Genomic DNA, 22,472 nt, shown 5'->3' on the forward strand with positions numbered 1-22,472 from the left:
GTGCGTGTGTGTGTGTGTGTTTTTCTTGTAAGGGGGTAGGACTAGATAAGTTTAGTTTTACTTCTTCCTACTCTCTTTTGAACATGTAAACCGTGCTTAATGATGACTATGTATGTAAAAAAAAACAAGAAAAACAACAACAAACAAAACAAAAACATCTGTATTTCTGTTGCTGGTTTATATGTTCAATAAACAAACAAACAAACACGAAATTAATGACCGCCCCGTACTTGGAAAGCCTGTACTGGCAGAATTCCAGTCGCAACGCAGCGTCAAAATTTAGCAGTAACAAATGTAATAATACTGCAAATATTTGTGGAGACTGGGGTCAAGGTGGATTTTACCATTTTTAAAATGTGCAGAATTTCACAAGTTACTTCATGTTAAAAATGAGATAGCTCTTACAAAAATTGTTTACGATTGCTTAAGCACGAAATACAAAACAGGGCTTGGATTTTAAAAACACAACCATTAGCACAACCATCCACACGAGATGGAGAACATCTCAGATCCTGTCCAAAATGAATCACTCTTGTCAAAACTCTAAACACATGTATAAAAACCATCTTATGTTGCCAAATGACATACACAGGTGTCATAAAGTTTAACTCTGTTTCAACTTTTAGCAGTTACTTTAAGCAAAGTACACAAATAAAGTAAAAATACACAAAATGGTAAATTAGTCAAACACAACATCAATGCTACACACTATTGGAAATAGGATTAATTTGTCTTCATATAACCAAAATCAGTCAAGATAGACAATCACAACAAAATGTGTAACAACACTGTAACCCCAGAAAATAATATAATATAATAATTAAACTATAAAACTAATACAAAATAAATAATAAATAAATAAAAAATACTGCACTACCATTACAGGCTAAATTTACTATTAAAAAAAGAAAAAAGAAAAAGAAAAATGAAAAAAATAACTTAAATTAATCACTGAGTTCAGGGGTAGGCAACCCTGGTCCCAGAGAGCCGCAGTACTGTGTGTTTTAGATGTCTCTCTGAGGATCCTTATCAGGCTCATCCAGAGCTTGCTGAAGAGGTTATCATTTGAATCACCTGTGTTGGAGGAGGGAGACATCTAAAACATGAAATACTCCGTAAGGTGCCCGACTCCTGTCCTAGTTAGATCTGACCAGCAAATTTCATCAACATCGTAGCCAATATCCTCGTTGGATTTATTTTTTTTAACCCAACATTTTATGAATTATGAAATTACTGTATCAATGACTAAAGATTCAGCAATATTTTGATTAGTTAAATATTTTTCCCCATTATTATGTTAACAAGAGTATGAAAACTTAGGGGGGAAAAAACATATATTTAGTACAAATTAAAAAAAAATTGATTAATCATGAGTTAACTATTGAAGTAATGTGATTAATTATGATTAAGAATTTAAATCGGCTGACACCCCTAGTATAAATATACAATTCGATACGTATCTCGATTCAAGACTGGTACATTTTCAAGTGAAGCGATTTGATTCTGTTCAGTGGGATTACGTTTCAATTTGATATAGTTCAACTGTAGCTTTTCAAGTGCCTAAGGGTTCAGGTAACGACCAATCACGGCTCAAGCTGAGCCCTTAGGCACTGTGATGTCATTTCCACCCTGATGACATGTTCAGTTGACAGCAAATGGCAAAATGGCTGTCCCTTGAAATGGATAAAAATGGGAGGATTTTGCTCCTTAATTCTTACTCATCAAAAGCAATATTAACCACAATGCTGTGTTTAGGCACATAGATCATATTGAAAATAATTTTTTAAAGTTGACTTCCACTTTAAGGCTTTACTGCTGGACAAAGTGATTATTTGGATCAGTATGGGAAAATCCTGCTTCTATAGACAGTAGCTGAGCAGAGCACAAAAGGGGTGAAAGTGAAGTGAAGACCAATTCACTCCATCAGTTAGATCGAGAGTGACAGTGCTTTCAGTATATGGCACTGGATGTTCCATCGTGAAGCTTTAAGCAACCACCAGAACATCAGGGAACAAACGCCTTCTATTCAGTTCCTGAATTCAGCGGCCATGCATATGCTTTAATGTTTCTGCGCTGATCTTGTACGAAATTGTACTACTTTTCCAAAGGTTATAAAAATACAAGACACAAGTCAAGAGAAATAATGCAAGAAATGAACATGATCAGTGTGTGAATGTAATGAGCCATGTGTGTTTGGCGTGTTTCATTGACACGTGTAAAACTGAAACATGCTCGTCACAAGTGTTTTCCCCAATCGCTGCCAATTTAATCACATTACAGACATAGGAATACACACGCGCACACACACACACACTGTCATCACGCTCCTTCAGCCATTCCTAATAGTTAACTTTGTGCTTGGCTGATTCAGCACAGCAAGGCAGAAGATAGAAATGGAGGGTGCTGAACCAGGTCATGAGAGGAGATTGAAGACGAAGCAGAGGAGGAAGATGAGGAAGGTGATGGTGAAGGGAGAAGAAGGTTTTATACACTTTGTTGCATTACTTTCCATAAAGTAATGGGATTTGCGGCAGATTGAGCTAATAAGGCAATGTGTTAAATAAGCGCAAGTCAAGCCATCCAGAAGTATTTTTAATTAACTAAGCCAGCTAAAAAGTACAATTGTGTTGAATGTCTTATTTATAATAAGCAGAATAAAGCCCACAAAAGGCTAAAAACCAAGACTGTTGCTATAAAAGTGACTTATTAGTAATTTACAGTTTCCGGATCTCTATTAAAAATCATGGATAAATAATTTCATTTCATTTTGATTCACTTATCCCTTATATCACTTATCAAGCCACTGTCAATGACAAGTAAATTGGCTATAGAAGACTTTATCATAGAGAAATATGTTAACCCTTTAAATGTACAGTGTGTAATAGTTGACCACTAGCTGTCGCCAAATAATAGAATACAGCCGAAGCGCGTGCAAACTACGATGACTCAGAGAGACCAAAATTCGTAAGCCTATTATCAATATTAATATTTAGCAAAAGCGGGGGAGCATCTCAGCAAGCAACAGCGACTAGGCAGCCAGGTAAAACCCTGGTAAGTGACACCGAGAGACCAAGCCAGCTGAGTTAGCCGGAGCAGCTAACAAGAGCTGCTATAGTGGGAGCTAGCCGAGCCATAGGCTGTATCGAGCAGCTAACAAGAACGGCTAGTCAAGTCAAGTCATCTTTATTTATATATATTTTTTCTTTCTTTTCTTTACTGTATTTATATAGTGGAAGAAGCAGCTTCCTAGCTAGCCCCCCGGGTGTTTGCTAGGGAGCTAGCTACGTAGCTAGCACAAGGGGCTAAAGCCAAACTGTGACAGGGTTTTTACTTTCTGGACCTGGATTTGCCATCTCTGATCAATAGTGGGTTTTTAAAATGAATAAATTATTAGTTCATCACTAGATGGTGCTAATTATTACACACATAGAGCATTCAGTACATGTAGGTGATATCATTTAATGTAAATAAAGGACAGATGGGATAATCACACAAGCTATTACATTAGTGACAATTTTTCTTATCAAAGGAAGCAGAAAAGCTTAAAAGGTGCAAACCATGTTTATGTCATTCCCTCAGTGACGTTTGCTTTTGGATGATTCTGAAAATCAATAAGCAGCTCGAGAGGCTGATGGAATTTTTTATTTTTATTTTTTTAAACTGTGCAGTAACCTCTCTATTAGTTTCACCTGGGATGACTGCACTCTGGTTTGAAGTTTGATATATTTTTGTTTGTTTATACGATCACTCAAGAATTGTGAACTTAAAATGTCTTCCAATTCAGTTCCACCTACTATATTACTTTCCTGTAGTTTCTTTCTCATGCCTTGACATAGTTTTTGTGTGAATGGAAAACAGAGCAATTATACGCGTCAGCCAGCCGCCCATCAAACATTTACATCATGTGGTGCTTTGGATTACAAAAGCAGGAAAGAGGCAAAAGGAGACAGAAAAAGAAAGTCTACCAGCAGAAACAAAGACGTAAGAAAAACAAAATAAGGCAGTGTGCGAGTGTGGAAGTTGCACAAAGAAAGTCTCGGACAGAAAGCAAAGAAAACAACACTGAAGACGACACAGATAGACAAAGAGAGCATAAAAAACGACTGAGACAGAGAGAAAGAGACAGGGGAGCAGCTGACTGGCTCAAACAGAACACTCTTTGTCTGAGTGCCAATGGGTCAGGAGTTCACCAGGGACAAATAATGCTAGCATGAGCAATAGCAAGGATAGAATTTATAACGGATAGTGCAAGGCTTTAGAAAATGCAACTTGGCTGCTTAAGTTACAAGATCTGTGTCAATATCTTCTTGATTGTTTAATAGCGTAACAAAGATTTAGTGGACAAGGGGGACATTTTAATATATTCATTATTTGCATTTAATCATTTGCAAATGTGCGTCTGTGTTGTTGAGGGGCACAGACACTGCCTTGTTTTTTTTCCCTCCTTTCTTTTTTTTTTCATTTAAGATTCCTGGGGCACTAATGGGGTAGATGCCACGGACTTCGGACTTCCGGGTTTCACACATCAGCGTCGTTTCCGGCCACTCTTGGTCGCGTTCCAACACTCGCACTCCCACCCCTGCGTCCCCCAGCCGAGGACGTCTAAACTCTCTGAAATGCTTCGGACAACTGAGACAGACACACTACGCACTCGCACCTGTCCACGGAATCGCAAGAAGTGGGACGCGGCCCCACACTTCGTAAACAGGAAACAAAGCTGATGTTTGAAAACCAGGAAGTCGGAAGTCCAGCCTCCTCCCTGGCATATACCCCATTTTTATTTGAATTTTCAAAAAGTACGAAAATAAAACTGAATGGAAACGCTAGAAATTAAAAAAAAGGGCCCAAAATTCGGAAATAAGTTTTTATGCTAGAAGGGGGTGGATTTTGAAGCGCATAGAAAAAAGGAAAATGCGAATTTTGGCTATGGAAAAAGGTTTTGCGAATAAACGCTGACAAGTCCCGTCTCACATTTTGACCAGACATGATGTCACACGTACGTCTGTATTCACAATGCAATGGCGGACGATAAAGTAAGGTATGTTGGGGGGGGACGAAACAGAAATCTTTTTGGAATTAATTAAAGACGCGAATATTAATACAAAAAACGCTACGGTTTATTAAGAATTACCAAAGCAAACTCATACAATGTCATTGCATGGCGCAGTCGCTTCCTGGTCTTCTTCGTCTTCTTTTAAATTACTGGTGAATCACATCTCTATAGTGTATAGCGCCACCTACAGCGGGGGAGTCCCCTCTCACTATTTGCAAAAGAAGAACAGATGGAAACGCGCAAAAGCCACATGTCCGTTTTGCGCATTTTCACTAAATTGACTTAAAAAATTCGAAACAATTGGATGGAAACCTGACTATTGTTTCCCTGCGTCCTGCTGTCGCTTCGTTATGTCGGTCGCTTGGTTTATCATGTGGATTATGGACTTTTTTGTTTTTGCCTGCCAGCGCCTTGTTTACTACCCCATTTTGTTTGATTAAAACATCTTTGGACTTCACCTCTGCCTCCTCGCACTGCTTCCCTGTACAACCACCCGCTAATCCTGACACCATGAGAAAAGCATAATATGTTGTTGTTTTTTTTAAAGAAATGATTCTAGAATGAACATTGAAAACCAAAATTACACACTGTACAATATGGCAAACAAAAGACCGACAACAAGGTCTTTTTGTGTACCCATGATTAACTCTTTGACTGCCAGACGTTTTCAGAAAAGGGATGCCGTGGGTGCCAGCCGATTTAAGCATTTTGACTGATCTTTCAAGGTCCACAGAAAATTATGTGTTTGGACTATGGAAACAAACATACTACCAAATGAAAGATTGGACTGTCATCTTTCATCAGAAAAAAAAAGTTTGTTTCTACCTTATTCCGTTTTTGAGTAATCAACAATAGAAAATGGTTAGTTTCACCTCTGTTTTGAAACAAACGTCTTTTAACGTCTTTGGCACTCCTCCTTAGGATTTTACTAAACGTTATTTAACGTTTTTGGCAGTCAAAGAGTTAAAAAACATGATTATAAATGTAATGTAAAAAGCATCATATCATATGCATAGAGTCCAGATTTCACACACCATAGCCAATATATTGCAGGCCTCTATCACACTTAGTGATTTGATGAATACGGTGTTTGTCATCCATTGTCTAGTTTAACCCATTAAGACCTTGAGCGCATTACCGTGTTTCTACCACTAGAGTTGGGAGCGCTCTAGCAATCTACTATCTTTAAAAACAGGAGAGCGGATATGTCATTTTGTTTTGACCAATTCTCGGTCTCTAAATGTATCAGAATATACTCAGGAGAGTGACGTGGGCCTCGTAGCATGTCTTGGAATTTTATTTGAGCATTCTTTATGAAATAAATGACGGGGGTTGATGACGGCGCAAGAGGCATTCGAGTCAGTGTAACCAGTCGACATTGACATATTGTTAAGAAATATGTTTGCAGACAATGACGATGTTGAAAATTTAAACTGCTTTGAAACGGAATGGACGACAAATAATTACCAATTGATTCCCCGAAGTTTTTACAACTGCGCTCCAGTGTTGAAGCTAAATATACCCGCAGATGTGACACAGTTGTTTGTTGATTTAAAAAATATATATAGATTTAAGGTTTATAATACTAAACTTAGGTTTGTGTGAACATCACATGTGTAAGCTCTAAAATGTTTTTGGAATTGTTTCTATCTGCTTCAGGAGCTGAGATATCAATTATTTAGTATTGACAATATTGTTAAATATCCAGGAAAACTTGAGGTTTTCGGGGGTGATTCACCCATTGTTTTTAGACGGCATGTTTTGGCAGGCGCTTTAGGCCTTAATGGGTTAAGCTTATTTACTCTGAGTCTCAGTGTAATATTTGTGAAGTTTCTGATCATAGGATTACTTAGTGATACACTTATTTTGTCACAAATGTACGGTGGCTCTTAGTAGTAGTTTTATCTTCCTCAACTGTTGAGTTATAACAGACCATAAAAAATTCCTTATGCTCCAATGTACCGGTAGCCTACAAGTTATAGGTCACATTAATAATGGAAAATGTTTTGAAAATATTTATCTTAAGTCTCATTGGTTAAATCTGTGCCAGAGTTAGTTACTATTACTCATCAGAGGCAAAAGATAATTTTTAAAACGGATTAGATGTCTGTATATTTAATAATTCTGGATTTCCCATAAGGTAAAATGTTTGTGTAATTACACAATCCTGTTGATTGTCCCTTTTTAGATTTGTAAATGTTGTGTATTTTCTTTTATTTTAATCAGTTTTTTTCCCCTCAGCTACAGAAGGATGCACTTAAGGGGAGTTTATCTTAAGAATGACTGTTAATTGGCTGAACTGGACCAGTTTAATGTGCTGTGGGTCTTGTTACATCCCAGAGTTAAGCTCATATACTGGAGACTAGGACACTGGAGACTTCTTTAAATTTTTCTCTCATAGCCCCATTGTACCCACCCAACCCCCACAGATCCTTTTTTGCTCAGAAATAGGCTAAACAAGAAAAGATAAAGCAATATGAGTTCCTGGGAGCTGGTAAAGGAAGAAGACGGCTTCACAGAAAAATAAGGATATCAAAGCGTTAGATCAATACGCATATTTGCACACACACGTGGATTCATCTGGATACACATATTAGGTGTAAACTATTCATTTATGGCATACTATTTCCACAAGGAAACACACACACAGCATGTTATCTCCTTTTCATCATACAAACAGTTCAGCTTGTAGATACAACATGCAGGAACAGATTCATATCTGGACTCATTTCCTTTCTACACACAAAAATACACAGTCCCTCCCTCCCCTTGCAACGACAAAACCACTAAATCGTATGGTGAAATGAAGACAGCTTTGCTAGATGGTATTCACATTTAGAAATCACATTCAAACTGTAAGACAATGCTAAGAACACACAAAAGGCTGTGAAGTTTTTTTGTTTTTTTGAACAAAAGTCACCTTGAAAGTAGGCAAACCCCCCTTCCCGCCCCCATGCCACTAATCCATACATTGCATAACACAGCAAACACTCCCTTCACATTCACATTCACACTGCAGAAAAAAACATGGGGGAGAGCATGGGGGTGGGGTGAAAATGCCCAAAATAGAAACGGGCAAAGCGATTCATTCATAAAGTCAGGAGGTGAGGATGCAAGAAGGTAATACTTAGGCAAATCATATACACCATGTGGGGCTATAGGTTGAAATGTATTGTGTTGGTTTGCCACCTAAATATAAGAGGCACCACTCAAAACCAATTCAACAACAACATGTGCCAATGTAAAGAGCAAATGTAGATGCTAATAGAGTACAGGGTTTGGCATTTGTGTTAGATTACATCATTTCTTAACCCAGTGGCAATTCACCAGACAGTTATCATATTTTAGTTTTGTCCTCATTTATGACAAGCAATCTAATCTAAATCCAAATGTACATAATTACATTTGCTCCACTTTGTTCTCCCTTCGTGACTCCATGGTTCATCCCTCTTGTTTGTTTTTATTCACCCGCTTATCTTTGTTTTTAAATCCACTCGCTCCAGGCTATCTTTCTCAATTACATCCAATTTCCACATCATTTTGTCTTTCCTTCCATCATCTTCCACTCAAATCACGTCCCATCCCTTCGGTTTATCCCGACCTCCCATCAGCCTTACCAGGTGTGAGCTACCGTGAAGCGTCGCCTCTGTCTGATGCTCTTGTTGACCATCAGCTTGCGGAAAAGCCGCGGGGAGCTCCGTGGGGAAAGTTTAGGGGATGTGGCGCCCCGTTTCCCTCCCACCACACCAGGGACCTTGGGGGGCTCCAGTTCGAGATGCATATGCTCCTTGAATGTCCGAATGCAGGAGTCCATGTCAACACTCAGCTCGTTTGAGGACATCGCTGTGGCCTGGATGACTTTCAATTTCTGTCCAAAGTCAGCTGCTCAGTCTTCCTCTTGATTCGTACGTGTACACCCGAGGAAAGGCCAGCACACCTTTTGTGTTCTTATATTTGCCTCGACGCTGTTGGGCTGTCTAGGGAAGAGCCAGACAGCAGTCATGCCCACTCCTTTTCTCTGCTGCACTGTGCTCTTCTGTTTGTCATCCTTTCATCAGAGGATCTCCAAATTGAACTCCTTGGAGGACACAAGAATTGAGTGCTTGTAAGTTGTCACCCTCCTGGTCTGGATGACTCGTAAGTTGCTTCTTGCTGTGTTTCTGTGTCACTCTCCGCTTCTGCTAAAAGCGCATCCCACGACCAACTCTTTCTCGCAGTCCATCCACGCAGTTTGATTCTGGAGAGGACCTTATGAAAGATTCAGAGAGGCTTAAAATTGCTTCCTCCTGTCTTGCTCCGTTCTCTCCATCAACTATTGGCTGACCTCCTCGGTGGGAAACAGCCCTCACCTTCCTGCAGGCATTCCCGGTGTGGTGCAGGGTGACTCTAACTAGGTAGAGCCCAGAGTCAGATTGCTTGTCACTTTCGCATGCAGAGCGGCGAGCGCAGCGCAACACGCAGGGAAATGCTTCACTTGCTCTTTCATTCAGGATACGCACAGCTGAGGAGCTGAGAGCAAGCATGCAGCGAGCGCAAGCCACGCCTTCGCTGGAAATGATTGGCCGGCTGCCGGAGTGACGACATGCTGGCATGCTCGGTAACAGGTTGTCTGACTTATTTATTATTATTTTCCTATAGAGGGGATTTGTGGTAATTCTGATGATATTGTGACCTTTAGCGAGACAGGAAAGCAGCAAGTGTAGGCCAAGGGAAAAAATATTCGCACAAGCGATTAAGGCAAACAGCTTAATGGGGTTCCGGAATTGAAACACACACGATGCTCAAAAGGTCAGCTGATTTGAATAAACGCTTGCATGCAATTGCACATAGAAGTCTTTTGAAATAAGGCCTATTTTAATTTTAATTATTCACCAACATTGTACTATCACATTCTGTCTCTTAATCTCACACTCTCACACACAATTTAATGCATATGTAATGTACTTTGCTGTGAATGGAAGCAGTCTAACCATTTCCACACAAAGAAAGGAAGAGACAACAGAGGGGCAAAACGTGAATTTGAAAACACTTAATCTGTGTATCTGATTGTTTCTCGTAAAGTAAGCGTTTAAAGAATGAAACCACAGGGCTAATATGTGGTTCAGACATTTGTATGTGTTAAGCCAACAACTCCTCAAGTAGAATGGCAGGCAGAGGCTCTGCCGAACAGTTAAGAAAGGCAAAAATAACCATGGGCGGTTGTGCAGTGGAACCTACGCGTTGAAATTACCCTGAAGACGTTCATTTTGTAATTGCTGTAGTGCAGTCGTTAGCTAAGATAGGATGGATTTAACTACAGGAAGCACCGGATTCTGATTTCATGCCTATATTCGATTTCTTCAAGTTTCAGTGAAGCAGTAGAACATGCAAAGTCTGAATCAATGAGGGCTGTAGCTCCTCGGGTAAGTTGGTCCACAATACTGTGTCGATTGGTGAAAGGTGGCAAAAAAAGGCAGAGAATAGACTCACCATTTTGGTATATATTCGGAAAAAAACACATTCAGTTAAAATAAAGACTATAAAAGTAGGTCTTGGAGTGTGGTTTCCTAAATAAATGTTCTTTGCTGCCATCAGGTCTCAAAGAAGACTGAAGAATATGAATATGACATACTGTATACGTAGATCCTTGCCCATTAAAAGACTGATAAAAAAAAATATATATTCTGAGCAGGATAAGTAACTGAAAAGACACTTACTTAGGAATACTGCAAAAATAACGGCTACATCACACAGTGAAACCTTAGCAGCAAGGAGAATATGCGTGGGACTTTTTTATGCCAGGGGGAGGTCTTGCATGTCTAACAGTAGGTCAGGTGCAGGTGATGGGTGTGGGGGGGGTCTTTGTGTCGGGCCAATGTCCTGAGATGAGAGACCTTAATGTAGAGTCTCCAGTTATATAACCTCCATTCTTCTTAACTACCTCTTTCATACCACAGCTCTCGCTTGTGAGGGCAAACAACAGTGCATTGTGGCCCAGATTAGAAGTCATAAATGGAGACACAAAGGTTTGTGGAGTAAGAGAGTAAAAAGGGAGAGTGGAAAAAAGCTCAGACAACAGAAGACATTTAGCCAAGAATAATGACAGAAAAAGAGTGAACATGAAAAGGGGAACAAATACGGCTGAAAGCTTCAAAGAGACTTTTTATTCCAAAGTCACGTTTTCCTTGTGGAGTTTTAATTAAGATATACTTGCATTAAGGATTGTTACAGTAAACACATGGATGGATGGATGGATGGATGGATGGATAGATGCGTCAAATTGATTCAAATAGTGGATCGCTCCCTTTTTGACTCAAATTGGATAATTTTTTACCTGTTTTTAGAGTGATTGGATGGATGGATGGATGGATGATGGATGGATGGATAGATGCGTCAAATTGATTCAAATAGTGGATCGGTTACTTTTTGACTCAAATTGGATAATTTTTTACCTGTTTTTAGAGTGATTGGATGGATGGATGGATGGATGGATGGATGGATGGATGGATGGATGGATGGATAGATGCGTCAAATTGATTCAAATAGTGGATTAGTTCCTTTTTGACTCAAATTGGATAATTTTTTTACCTGTTTTTAGAGTGATTGGATGGATGGATGGATGGATGGATGGATGGATGGATGGATGGATGGATGGATAGATGCGTCAAATTGATTCAAATAGTGGATCGGTCCCTTTTTGACTCAAATTGGATAATTTTTTCCCTGTTTTTAGAGTGATTGGATGGATGGATGGATGCGTCAAATTGATTCAAATAGTGGATCGGTCCCTTTTTGACTCAAATTGGATAATTTTTTACCTGTTTTTAGAGTGATTGGATGGATGGATGGATGGATGGATGGATGGATGGATGGATGGATGGATGGATGGATGGATGGATAGATGCGTCAAATTCATTCAAATAGTGGATCGGTCCCTTTTTGACTCAAATTGGATAATTTTTTACCTGTTTTTAGAGTGATTGGATGGATGGATGGATGGATGGATGGATGGATGGATGGATGGATGGATGGATGGATGGATGGTTAGATGCGTCAAATTCATTCAAATAGTGGATCGGTCCCTTTTTGACTCAAATTGGATAATTTTTTACCTGTTTTTAGAGTGATTGGATGGATGGATGGATGGATGGATGGTTGGATAGATGCGTCAAATTGATTCAAATAGTGGATCAGTCCCTTTTTGACTCAAATTGGATATTTTTTTTACCTGTTTTTAGAGTGATTGGATGGATGGATGGATGGATGGATGGATGGATGGATGGATGGATGGATGGATGGAAATACGGACAGCCGGATGGATGGATCACTCTAAAAACAGTTGGATCAAAAATAACCCAATTTTGGGTCAAAAAAGGACCAACCCCGTACTGGGTCAATTTCACCCAAACTTTTGGCCTGTTTTGTAACAACTCAGAGAATTGGATCATTTTGGTGGGTCAAACTGACCCACGTAGTAGATCAAATGGGTAATTTTTAACTAAACTGTTTTTAGAGTGATTGGATGGATGGATGGATGGATGGATAGATGCGTCAAATTGATTCAAATAGTGGATCGGTCCCTTTTTGACTCAAATTGGATAATTTTTTACCTGTTTTTTAGAGTGATTGGATGGATGGATGGATGGATGCGTCAAATTGATTCAAATAGTGGATCGGTCCCTTTTTGACTCAAATTGGATAATTTTTTACCTGTTTTTAGAGTGATTGGATGGATGGATGGATGGATGGATACACGGATGGATGGAAATATGGACAGACGGATGGATGGATCACTCTAAAAACAGTTGGATCAAAAATAACCCAATTTTGAGTCAAAAAAGGACCAACCCCGTACTGGGTCAATTTCACCCAAACTTTTGGCCTGTTTTGTAACAACTCAGAGAATTGGATCATTTTGGTGGGTCAAACTGACCCACGTAGTAGATCAAATGGGTAATTTTTAACTAAACTGTTTTTAGAGTGATTGGATGGATGGATGGATGGATGGATAGATGCGTCAAATTGATTCAAATAGTGGATCGGTCCCTTTTTGACTCAAATTGGATAATTTTTTACCTGTTTTTTAGAGTGATTGGATGGATGGATGGATGGATGGATGGATGGATGCGTCAAATTGATTCAAATAGTGGATCGGTCCCTTTTTGACTCAAATTGGATAATTTTTTACCTGTTTTTAGAGTGATTGGATGGATGGATGGATGGATGGATGGATATACGGATGGATGGAAATATGGACAGACGGATGGATGGATCACTCTAAAAACAGTTGGATCAAAAATAACCCAATTTTGGGTCAAAAAAGGACCAACCCCGTACTGGGTCAATTTCACCCAAACTTTTGGCCTGTTTTGTAACAACTCAGAGAATTGGATCATTTTGGTGGGTCAAACTGACCCACGTAGTAGATCAAATGGGTAATTTTTAACTAAACTGTTTTTAGAGTGATTGGATGGATGGGTGGCTGGATGGATGGATGGATGGATGGATGGATGGATGGATGGATGGATGGAGGTCAAAAATGGACCAACCCGCTACTGGGTCAATTTGACCCAAACATTTGGCTTGTTTTTGTAATTTTCTGTGTTGTTCAACAACCCAGAAAACTGTGTCATTTTGTTTGGATGAGGGGACAGATTATTTTGTCAGTTTAGATTTTTTCTTTTTTTGGTCAACTTTGAAAGATTTCCCTCAAAAATAAATGCTGCATGTATACAAATGAAATCCATCTCAATCAACACCATAGGCTTCTATTATTGTTTGGTGGTCATTTTGTCCTTGACCACCACTTCCTCCCGCCTGTATTTTGACCTTTTATTTAGTTTGGGCCTGTTGGGGGCGTTTCTGGGCAGAGACGCTTGGGCCCACCTATGTCTCCACTCCCCTCATGTGATTCCTATGTCTTGTCTGCAAATGCAAATTTGACTGTGCGAACCAAGGTTTACGATTTTCACATTCTCAGACTAAAAACTGAAAGTCAGAAGGATGTTTTCGAGTTTTACTGGAGCCACAGCGCGTTCCTGTCATTTGGATAGAGTAAAACGGTCATCTCAGCTGTTTTCGATCGGTCATGGTCATACGACAATATCAAACAGGAAACTTAGTAAAGAATCAGGACAGAACATGGACCATCCAGACAGAGGAGCGGGTCCATTTGTAGGGCAGCAGAACTTGCTGTGCCCCTCCATATAATCTTCTTGTTGGTGTTGTTTTTTTTCTGCACAAATTGCTCTCACGCAACTCTAGCCAAAAGCTTCTGCTTCTCAATTTTGTAGTTTTCTACAAAAGCATGATGGGCTGTAGTCTTGCAAATAATAACAAATAATAAATGTGAGCAGGTGTGAGATGATAGCTCTCTCAAATCTTCTCAAAATCTTCCAACGTACGGTTTAAATTACACAATTTCTCTTGGGAGTTTCACAGTGTTCAGTAAGGTGCTGCTGACCCAGACATTTAACAATCAAGCGAACTGAAGGAGACATACTGCCTCTCAGTAGCTGTGAAAATAGAGGATGCTCACCATTGTAAATACCCAAAATGTCTGCCAGAGAATGACATACACCTTCCCTGCCATGAACACTACAAATTGGGCTGAGCTGCATCTAACAAAAGGAATGACGACAGATATGAGGACGTCATCATATCCTCAAAGGACCTGAGCCAATGAGCGTGCATCCCTGTAGGATGAGAGAGGGGAGGGGAAAAAGCCTTTCCAAATATTTATTTTCATAGACTTATTATGATCACATCTTCCTCACTCCAAACCCTCATAAGTTGTAAAGTGTATGTTTCCTCATAAGGTAGGATAACATAACAGGAAGGGTATGCGTTATTATTTAATTTTTTTTTCTGATGATGTAAGTCAAACTGTGTCCTATGTTTTTACTGCTCTCTTGTGGTAGAAAGTGGCACTGCAACTCCACAAAAACCTCAGGAATAAAACACAATTTTAACAGAGGGGAGAAAGTGAATTAAATATTGGTCTTTGAAGAGATGAAGGCAACAGGAAAAAAAAAATCTCCTCCTAACATAAAATACCCCAGAGCAGCATTTTTATCAGAACAGTGCTTTTGTTCAAATAACATTTGTATCGAAAGAAACAATGCATTCACACTGACTTGTTGATCGGATTGGTCCTTGATGTGTTGGATCTTCATAAAAAATGAAAGTCGAATACAATGGTGCCCCAAAATATTGTAGGTAGCTCACACAAATATGTCAGAGCTTTTTAAATAGAAGAATAATGGTAGCCTACTGTACGGTGTATGGCCTACATATCCGACTTGGGTGTCACTGGAAAATAAATGGATGGTTCTAAATTGGGGAACATTTCAATCATTGTGTGTTGCAACAGTGTGTGGCGAACATTTGTTGAGACTTGTAGTCCAAGCAGCCAGAATATATATATTTTAAAAAAAACACACACACACACAACAACAACAAAAAAAACCTCAAATTTGAATAGCATCTGGTACATTCCTGATATTTTGTTATTCACATTCTGGAATGGATTACACCAGATGGTCGACTTTGTTATGACTACTTAATATGTACTGGATCAATGTTTGCTTGTTGTTTCATATTGTTGTTCTGTCACAAAACATTGCTTCTTTCAATTCTCCAAAACGTACTCACTATTCAGGGTCAACCGGCGTGATGTCTATCCTGGGAGGGGCTCCAAAGGGTAAAGATGTAGGTCGGGACATGACCTCATGGTCAGGTGTCCGAGCCCTCTCCCCCTGGCGCCATGACAACGGCGGCAGCTGCAGGTTGCCAGATAAACGCCTCCGCCCTCTGCGCAGGTCCACCCCCAGTGTGCATGTCGGGGACGTGAACGACTCGCTGAGACAGCAATTTGACTGCTCTTTGCCATCCTGAAAAGACACATGAAGCAATGAGGCCATTTTGGATTTGTTAGGTTACATAATGCTGTTATAGTACTAATTAGGATTTTTTTAAAAGAACATTAATAGAAGCAATGTGGAACTTTCTCTCTGTGGATATCCTCAAAAATTTAATTACTCAAGTTACAGTATTTATTTATTTTTTCCATTGGTATATCATAAGTCTTCCCACTAAGGGGCACTAGAACTCTGTTTAAGCATGTGGACATACTTGAGAACTACTGTATGATGTTGTTTTTGTTAGGGTTTGAAGACAACTTTGCCCTAAAGTTGATTTTTTTTCTTCTTCTGCACTTTCTTTATATATCTTTATCTTTTGTTGGTTTTATTGATTGACAGATTTGTTTTTTGTCTTCCATTTACAACTGCTGCTCAGTCTCTTGTGCTCATTAACCTGAGTGAATGAAGCTGGACATGCTGTAGGTTACTAATCTAGTAGTGATAGACCAATATGTTTTTTTGGAAGGCGGATGCCGATGCCGATGCCAATTATTAGTAGTCAAGGAGACCGATAACCGATATTTCAAGTCGATATTCATTTGCAGTAAAAGAGAAAATATTAGCGTCAGAATTAAAAAATATATATATATATACTTTTAATTTTAAACATATAAAGAATTGACCGTTTTTGTTTAAAAATATAACAAAACAAAAAAAGTTTTCTACTGTAAAAGTAGTTTCCCAAAATTTCAACATAATTTCTTAATTTTATTTTATATTTGATTATTTTTTTAAATAAAAAGTGTAGGGAGTTCCCAGTGTCAGCATCATTTTTTCTAAAGTGGAAATTTAAATAAATCCATAAATGAAAAGTTACCTTTATCTCACTGAACGACAAATGCATGCAAATGTAGCTCATTTAGGGTTTTCGTCAGGGTTTGTAAAAGTTTTCAAAAGATCTTTGCAGACAATAAGGAATTGTCCGAATATGTTTAAAATGTCTTTGCAACAAGTAAAAATGGTCTGTGAACATCTTACAAATCCTGATGAAAACCCTCAATTTGCTGCGCTCGCAAGCATTCACCACTCAGCGAGATATCATCTTTATTGGTCTTCAAATTCGTAAAAAGGCTGATGCCGATATTTGTAATGCTGATGTAATTATGAGGGACATGGCTAAGATACAGTAAATGCATATAGTGGATGAATATGAATGTAATTTTCATAAAGCAGTAAATTGAAATTCCTAAACAAGCACATCGAGGCTTGCATTGGCACGAAAATCTGGATATTTCAGGATATATATGGATTTTTACGTTCGAGTGCAGCTGCGCTGTCCACGAAAACAGTCTTGGTCATCATGGGATTACTAATAATTGAGACTGTGACACAAAAAGTGTCACACTTTTTATTCTAATGAGCTAAGCGCCTCTTCACCTACTTCATCAGCTCAGTGATACTTGACAAAGCACACACAGCTAAGACCATGGGCGTAGTTGAGAGGTTCTGAATTAGACTCCTCTGCGCCTTGACTTTTAAGAGCAACTCAATTCAATTCAATTGCATTTCAACCTATCGTAATACGTGTTTCCAAGTTGCCCGTTGCTGTGCGAATAAAGTGCAATACAACAGATCATCAAAAATATGGAGCAAAGTAAGTGCTCTCAGTAGTGTAATAATAATAATAATAATAATGATAATGGGGCCACCAAAGTGTTTCCCTGAAGACTGAGGTCTGGTTTGGATTGAGTCGGTCATTCTTGTCATGTCTTGCAGATCAAAAGCTGTGAGAATTTTGATACAATATACAGTATGTCATTAATTAAAATGTGAAATCGGTGAGGCTGCTCTGGTTTTGTTACAATTTTTTTGCTTGTGGGAACACAATGGTGAAAAAAAAAAAAAAAAGAGTACAGGTGAACAGTATTGTTACCTACAGTATAGCATGCTTGCTTTAATTCCAGAAACTCTCTCTCTCTCTCTCTCTCATCAGAATTTGTACTCACTGTTTCACAGACATCTTCCCCCCTAATAATAATACATGATATGGAGATGGTAGTAGTACTGTGAAAATATTAACGGTTGTCATGTGAACCCCACAACACACAACTGCCACTAGGCTACCAAGACTGACATTGAGAAAGATGGCATTCAAATAACTTCAAGGACCAGCTATTGACATGTCGTCTGTTCTCTCAGGTAGAAATGACCTGACAAAAAGGGAAGTGGCCAAAACAGGTGGAGACAAATACAAGACAAATGGAGTGAATTTCCTTGTTGTCTGATGGCTTTTATAACACCGGTTTTATAACACCACACACCAAACATTTCTTCAATATTGTATTGTATTTATAAAAAATAAAAAAAAGTAGACCATTTGATACACATTTATTTGTTTGATATACTTGCTGCACAAACAGGCCATCTAGTGTGGTGATTCCCAAGCAACAATACTAGTAAAATAATTAGCCTACTAACGTACAATGGCTGCCATTGAGAGTAATTAGTAACCTAGCATGTTTCCATATCTAAAATAGAGTCTGAATAGTGTGATTAAAGTAACTATTGAAAGACTTACTGCATTACTTTGTGACATAAAGTTGGCAAAACACACACTGCAGAATGTCTATCTTCAGGGAAAACAACAGCAAACAATTGCCACTAGATTGCAGGAGAGCGCATCATGAGGTGAGAGTCAGTGATCACCACACCAAATTCAGACAATACATCCGTATTGGCTCACCCACCCCCACCAAAGCCCTAATCACTGGAAACACTTGCCACTTTGATGCCAAGGCAACATAGCCACAAGGAGGAAATGACGAGATGAGCTGAGAAAACAGCACCTGCTTTCCATCAAGGAGGAGGGATTGAGAGGGCGGCAAGAGGAAAAGATTGAAAGTGGGCTCTTGGTCAGAGAGAATGAGGATGAAAGATAGATGGAACAAGCAGGATGAGCTGGTAGGGGAAGGACTTTCTGAGAGGGAGGCTAGGAGAGTGGCGTAAAGAGGCAACACAATAAATTGATTAGGATTACATATATGAAATAAGACGTTCATCTGCGGCTGTGGATAATCTATGCACAATTTTATAAGTACTGAGCTTTTCCTACACACAACATGAATAGAAACACCCACCTGTGCTTGCAACTGCACATGCTGAAGCTCATGTAGCTGCAAGGTGTGACCTCTGTGTCCTTGTTAGATTAACCACTGGAATCATCAAGCTTAAAGGCTTGGAAAATTGCTTTAGCATACTGTTGTTTCTTGATGAGGCTTAGGCCTACTCAATCAAGATATTTGAGAAAACTTGGACAGTATGTAACCTAAGGTGACCAACCGTCCTGCGTAGCGTGGGCACGCACAGCGTTTGAAGCTCAATTCATGCGTCCCACAAATATAATAATAATAATAATAATAATAATAATAATAATAATAATAATAATAATAATAATAATAATAATAATAATAATAAACTTTTATCAGTTTTGTGCGATACTGTCAGCCGTAACCATGACAACAACAAGGCGTAGCCACGGACTTTTATATACAGTAGTCAGTCTGTGTGAGTCGCTCACAAAAAGTCCCCCGTTGCCTTCACGGCCGCCGGTGTTGTTGTGTATTATTGGACGGGCTAGCTGAAGATAGCAACTTGAGGCTAACAAACAATCCCGTGTGATGGTCACGTTTTTTTTTTTTGTTTGTTTGTCTTTTCGTCATCACAGCATTCTAGTTATGCCGGCCGGACCCGTTGGCATGGGCGGGCATTGGGAGGTCCATGCCTTCCCTGGCAGTCAGCCGTGCCCGCCCTAGCTGTTTTAAGAGGCCTCGCCAACTATCTATTCTTCCTATCAGCAACGTAAACTTGCGCCAATGCACCTTCTATTTCAAGTAAAGCATGGCGTGTCAGGTAACCAGATATTTCTTTTCAAGTTTGGCTTTGATTGACAGCTAAAGCTAGCCAATGACAATCGAGATCGGGGTGGGGGAGTGGGGTATACGGGGAGACGCGCGCTCTGGAGACGCGCATCAGACAAATCTACTTCCGGGTTAACGAGCAGCGCGCGCACCCGCTGTTTCAATGACCGAGCAGTGTGCAAGTCATGCCGCTGTCTTTTTGTGGATTAAAACAAGTGATGCAAAGCAACGTATTGTAATGGCAGTCCACTGGTTACAACGTTCACATGTGAGTGGCAAACTTATTTTAATCAGTCAAGCCACACGTCACATGCATGGAGAAATTGTATATTAATGCGGTCAACTTATATTGGAGCATAAAATTACTATCACTAAGCATAGTTGCAGTACAATGTGAGTTTTCTTTTATTGCCAAGTTTGTTAACGTTGATAACTGTCATTAAGTTCTAATAAAAAACACACACTTAACACATCCTTTTGGATTGATATTTTGCTAAGATTTCACTGACCCATATATCGTTTTTGTATATTATCAACATATCTCAACTCAACTTTATTTATAAAGCACTTTAAAAGTATTCATTGCTGCATACAAAGAGCTGTACATGGAAAAGAAATTAGTCTTGCAGTAGAGACAAGTGAAAGAAAAAAACACAAAATCAAATTAATTATAATAAATATAATTAGCAGGTAAGTATACAAGGCAAATAGAATTTAGATGAACAAACTAGTAACAAGACATAGGGAAGTGAATAAGTATATAAAACAAGTATCAATAAAATAACGCAAAATATAGAAGGCACCCTAAAACACTGAAACGATGCGAAGTCTCTTGCTGAGTCAAAGGCCAAAGAATAGAGATGTCTGGCAAAAATATTGAGATATGATATTTTGTCCATATCACCCATCCCTAAATCTAAAAAGCAAATTAAGGCAACTGCTCGCCACTCGCAGATAAAAGGGCCTGGGTCACAGAGAGTCATTCATTCAGACATGGTTGTTTTTATGTGTGCACCCCTAAATTTTCTTCCTGTGCTCCTAAAATTTTAAGCTAGGGGCAAAAAAATGTTAGTCTGCAGCCCTGATGTATATGCTAGAAATGGGTAAACCACCATCAGCGAGTCTGCCCAAGGGGAGAAGTGTCCCACGTTGTCCCTCAGAAACATAGCCCTTGTCCCGCCTTGTGCATTTTAGCAGTTGGTCCCTAATGTAACCTAAGATTTCAGGTGCTTCTTGATAAATAGATGAGATAGGAGAGAAATGTGTGACACTCATGCTCAATGCACGAGCTAAGATAGATAGATAGATAGATAGATAGATAGATAGATAGATAGATAGATAGATAGATAGATAGATAGATAGATAGATAGATAGATAGATAGATAGATAGATAGATAGATAGATAGATAGATAGATAGATAGATAGATAGATCACAACCCAAGGCCCTCTGTAAACTTTAATGACATATTAGCAAGTGGGAATCATTTGCAGAAAATGCTGCATTGAGGACATGCATAAAGTCAATGGAGATTTATATGTCCGGAGGGAAAGTGTGTATTTGTATGGACGCGGCACAAAAGTCCATTAATCACATTTCTTTAATGACATCCCATTTTGCTCACAGCCTTTAAACCGTATAGAGCTTATTTACATTTTATCTTAGGTCTGACATAATTTATCAGCCAGTGCTACTGTGCATTCGGCGACATCAATACAAGCAAACATTTTAGTTGATTGGGCTGTAAATATAACATCATTTACATAACATGGAATCACTTAGTGGACGTGTGTGTGGGTGGCTCAAAGAATTGTATACCTTAGAGAGACTAGCATGTAATCTATGACTCAATGTTTCTATATATACCTATCTGTAATATTTTTTGTTAGTACTCCCCGGTCTAACACTCCCCTAAACAGCATGTGCATGTAAACCAAACACATAAAGCTGAAATGACTTAAATTGCCTTCAGCCAATTTTACTGTAAGTGCTTTTATGTTCAAGGGTTAGACTAGCCAAATTCATCAAACGTCACATGTTCTGCTCTCCAGAGAAAGTGGGCAATTTATTCTCTTGTCACAGACAGGGGAGATTTGGCTATTTCACAGCCATAAAGAATTCCATCCATCCATCCATCTATCATCTACCACTTATCCGGGGTCAGGTCGTAGGGGCAGCAGCTTTAGCAGGGAAGCCCAGACTTCCCTCTCCCCAGCCACTTCAACCAGTTCCTCCGGCGGGATCCCAAGGCGTTCCCAGGCCAGCTGACAGACATAGTCTCTACAGCAGGGGTGCTCAAGTTCGGTCCTCGAGAGCCCCTATCCAGCCTGTTTTCCATGTTTCCCTCCTGCAGCACAGCTGAATCTAATGATCAGCTAATCAGCAAGCTTTACAGAAGCCTGATAACAATCCTGATCATGAATCAGGTGTGTTAGTGGAGAGAAACATGGAAAACAGGCTGCATAGGGGCTCTCGAGGACCGAACTTGAGCACCCCTGCTCTACAGTGTGTCCTGGGTTGTTTCCGGGGCCTCCCGCTGGTGGGACATGCCCGGAACACCTCTCCAGGTAGGCGTCCCGGAGGTATCCGAACCAGATGCCCTAGCCATCTCAACTGGTTCCTCTAAACGCGGAGGAGCAGCGGCTCGACCCTGAGTCCCTCC

General features: G+C 39.5%; 1 protein-coding gene across 3 annotated transcripts in view; it reads right to left on the bottom strand.

The window, feature by feature from the left end:
• Nucleotides 1-22,472, bottom strand: part of pde4ba (phosphodiesterase 4B, cAMP-specific a) — a 185,517-nt gene that overhangs the window by 140,985 nt on the left and 22,060 nt on the right. For 2 of the 3 annotated variants that reach the window (XR_013296391.1, XM_077583694.1), the window contains exon 3: nt 15,686-15,924. Coding sequence is in view for 2 of the 3 variants with exons in the window: in XM_077583694.1 (XP_077439820.1) it covers nt 15,686-15,924 (239 nt within the window). In the remaining variant the exon portion in view is untranslated. Of the gene's footprint in view, nt 1-8,670; nt 9,555-15,685; nt 15,925-22,472 lie in introns of those variants that run through there. The other variant, XM_077583695.1, reaches the window with a different exon arrangement.

This window comes from Vanacampus margaritifer, chromosome 13 (assembly GCF_051991255.1).
Source record: "Vanacampus margaritifer isolate UIUO_Vmar chromosome 13, RoL_Vmar_1.0, whole genome shotgun sequence".
NCBI lineage: Eukaryota > Metazoa > Chordata > Actinopteri > Syngnathiformes > Syngnathidae > Vanacampus > Vanacampus margaritifer.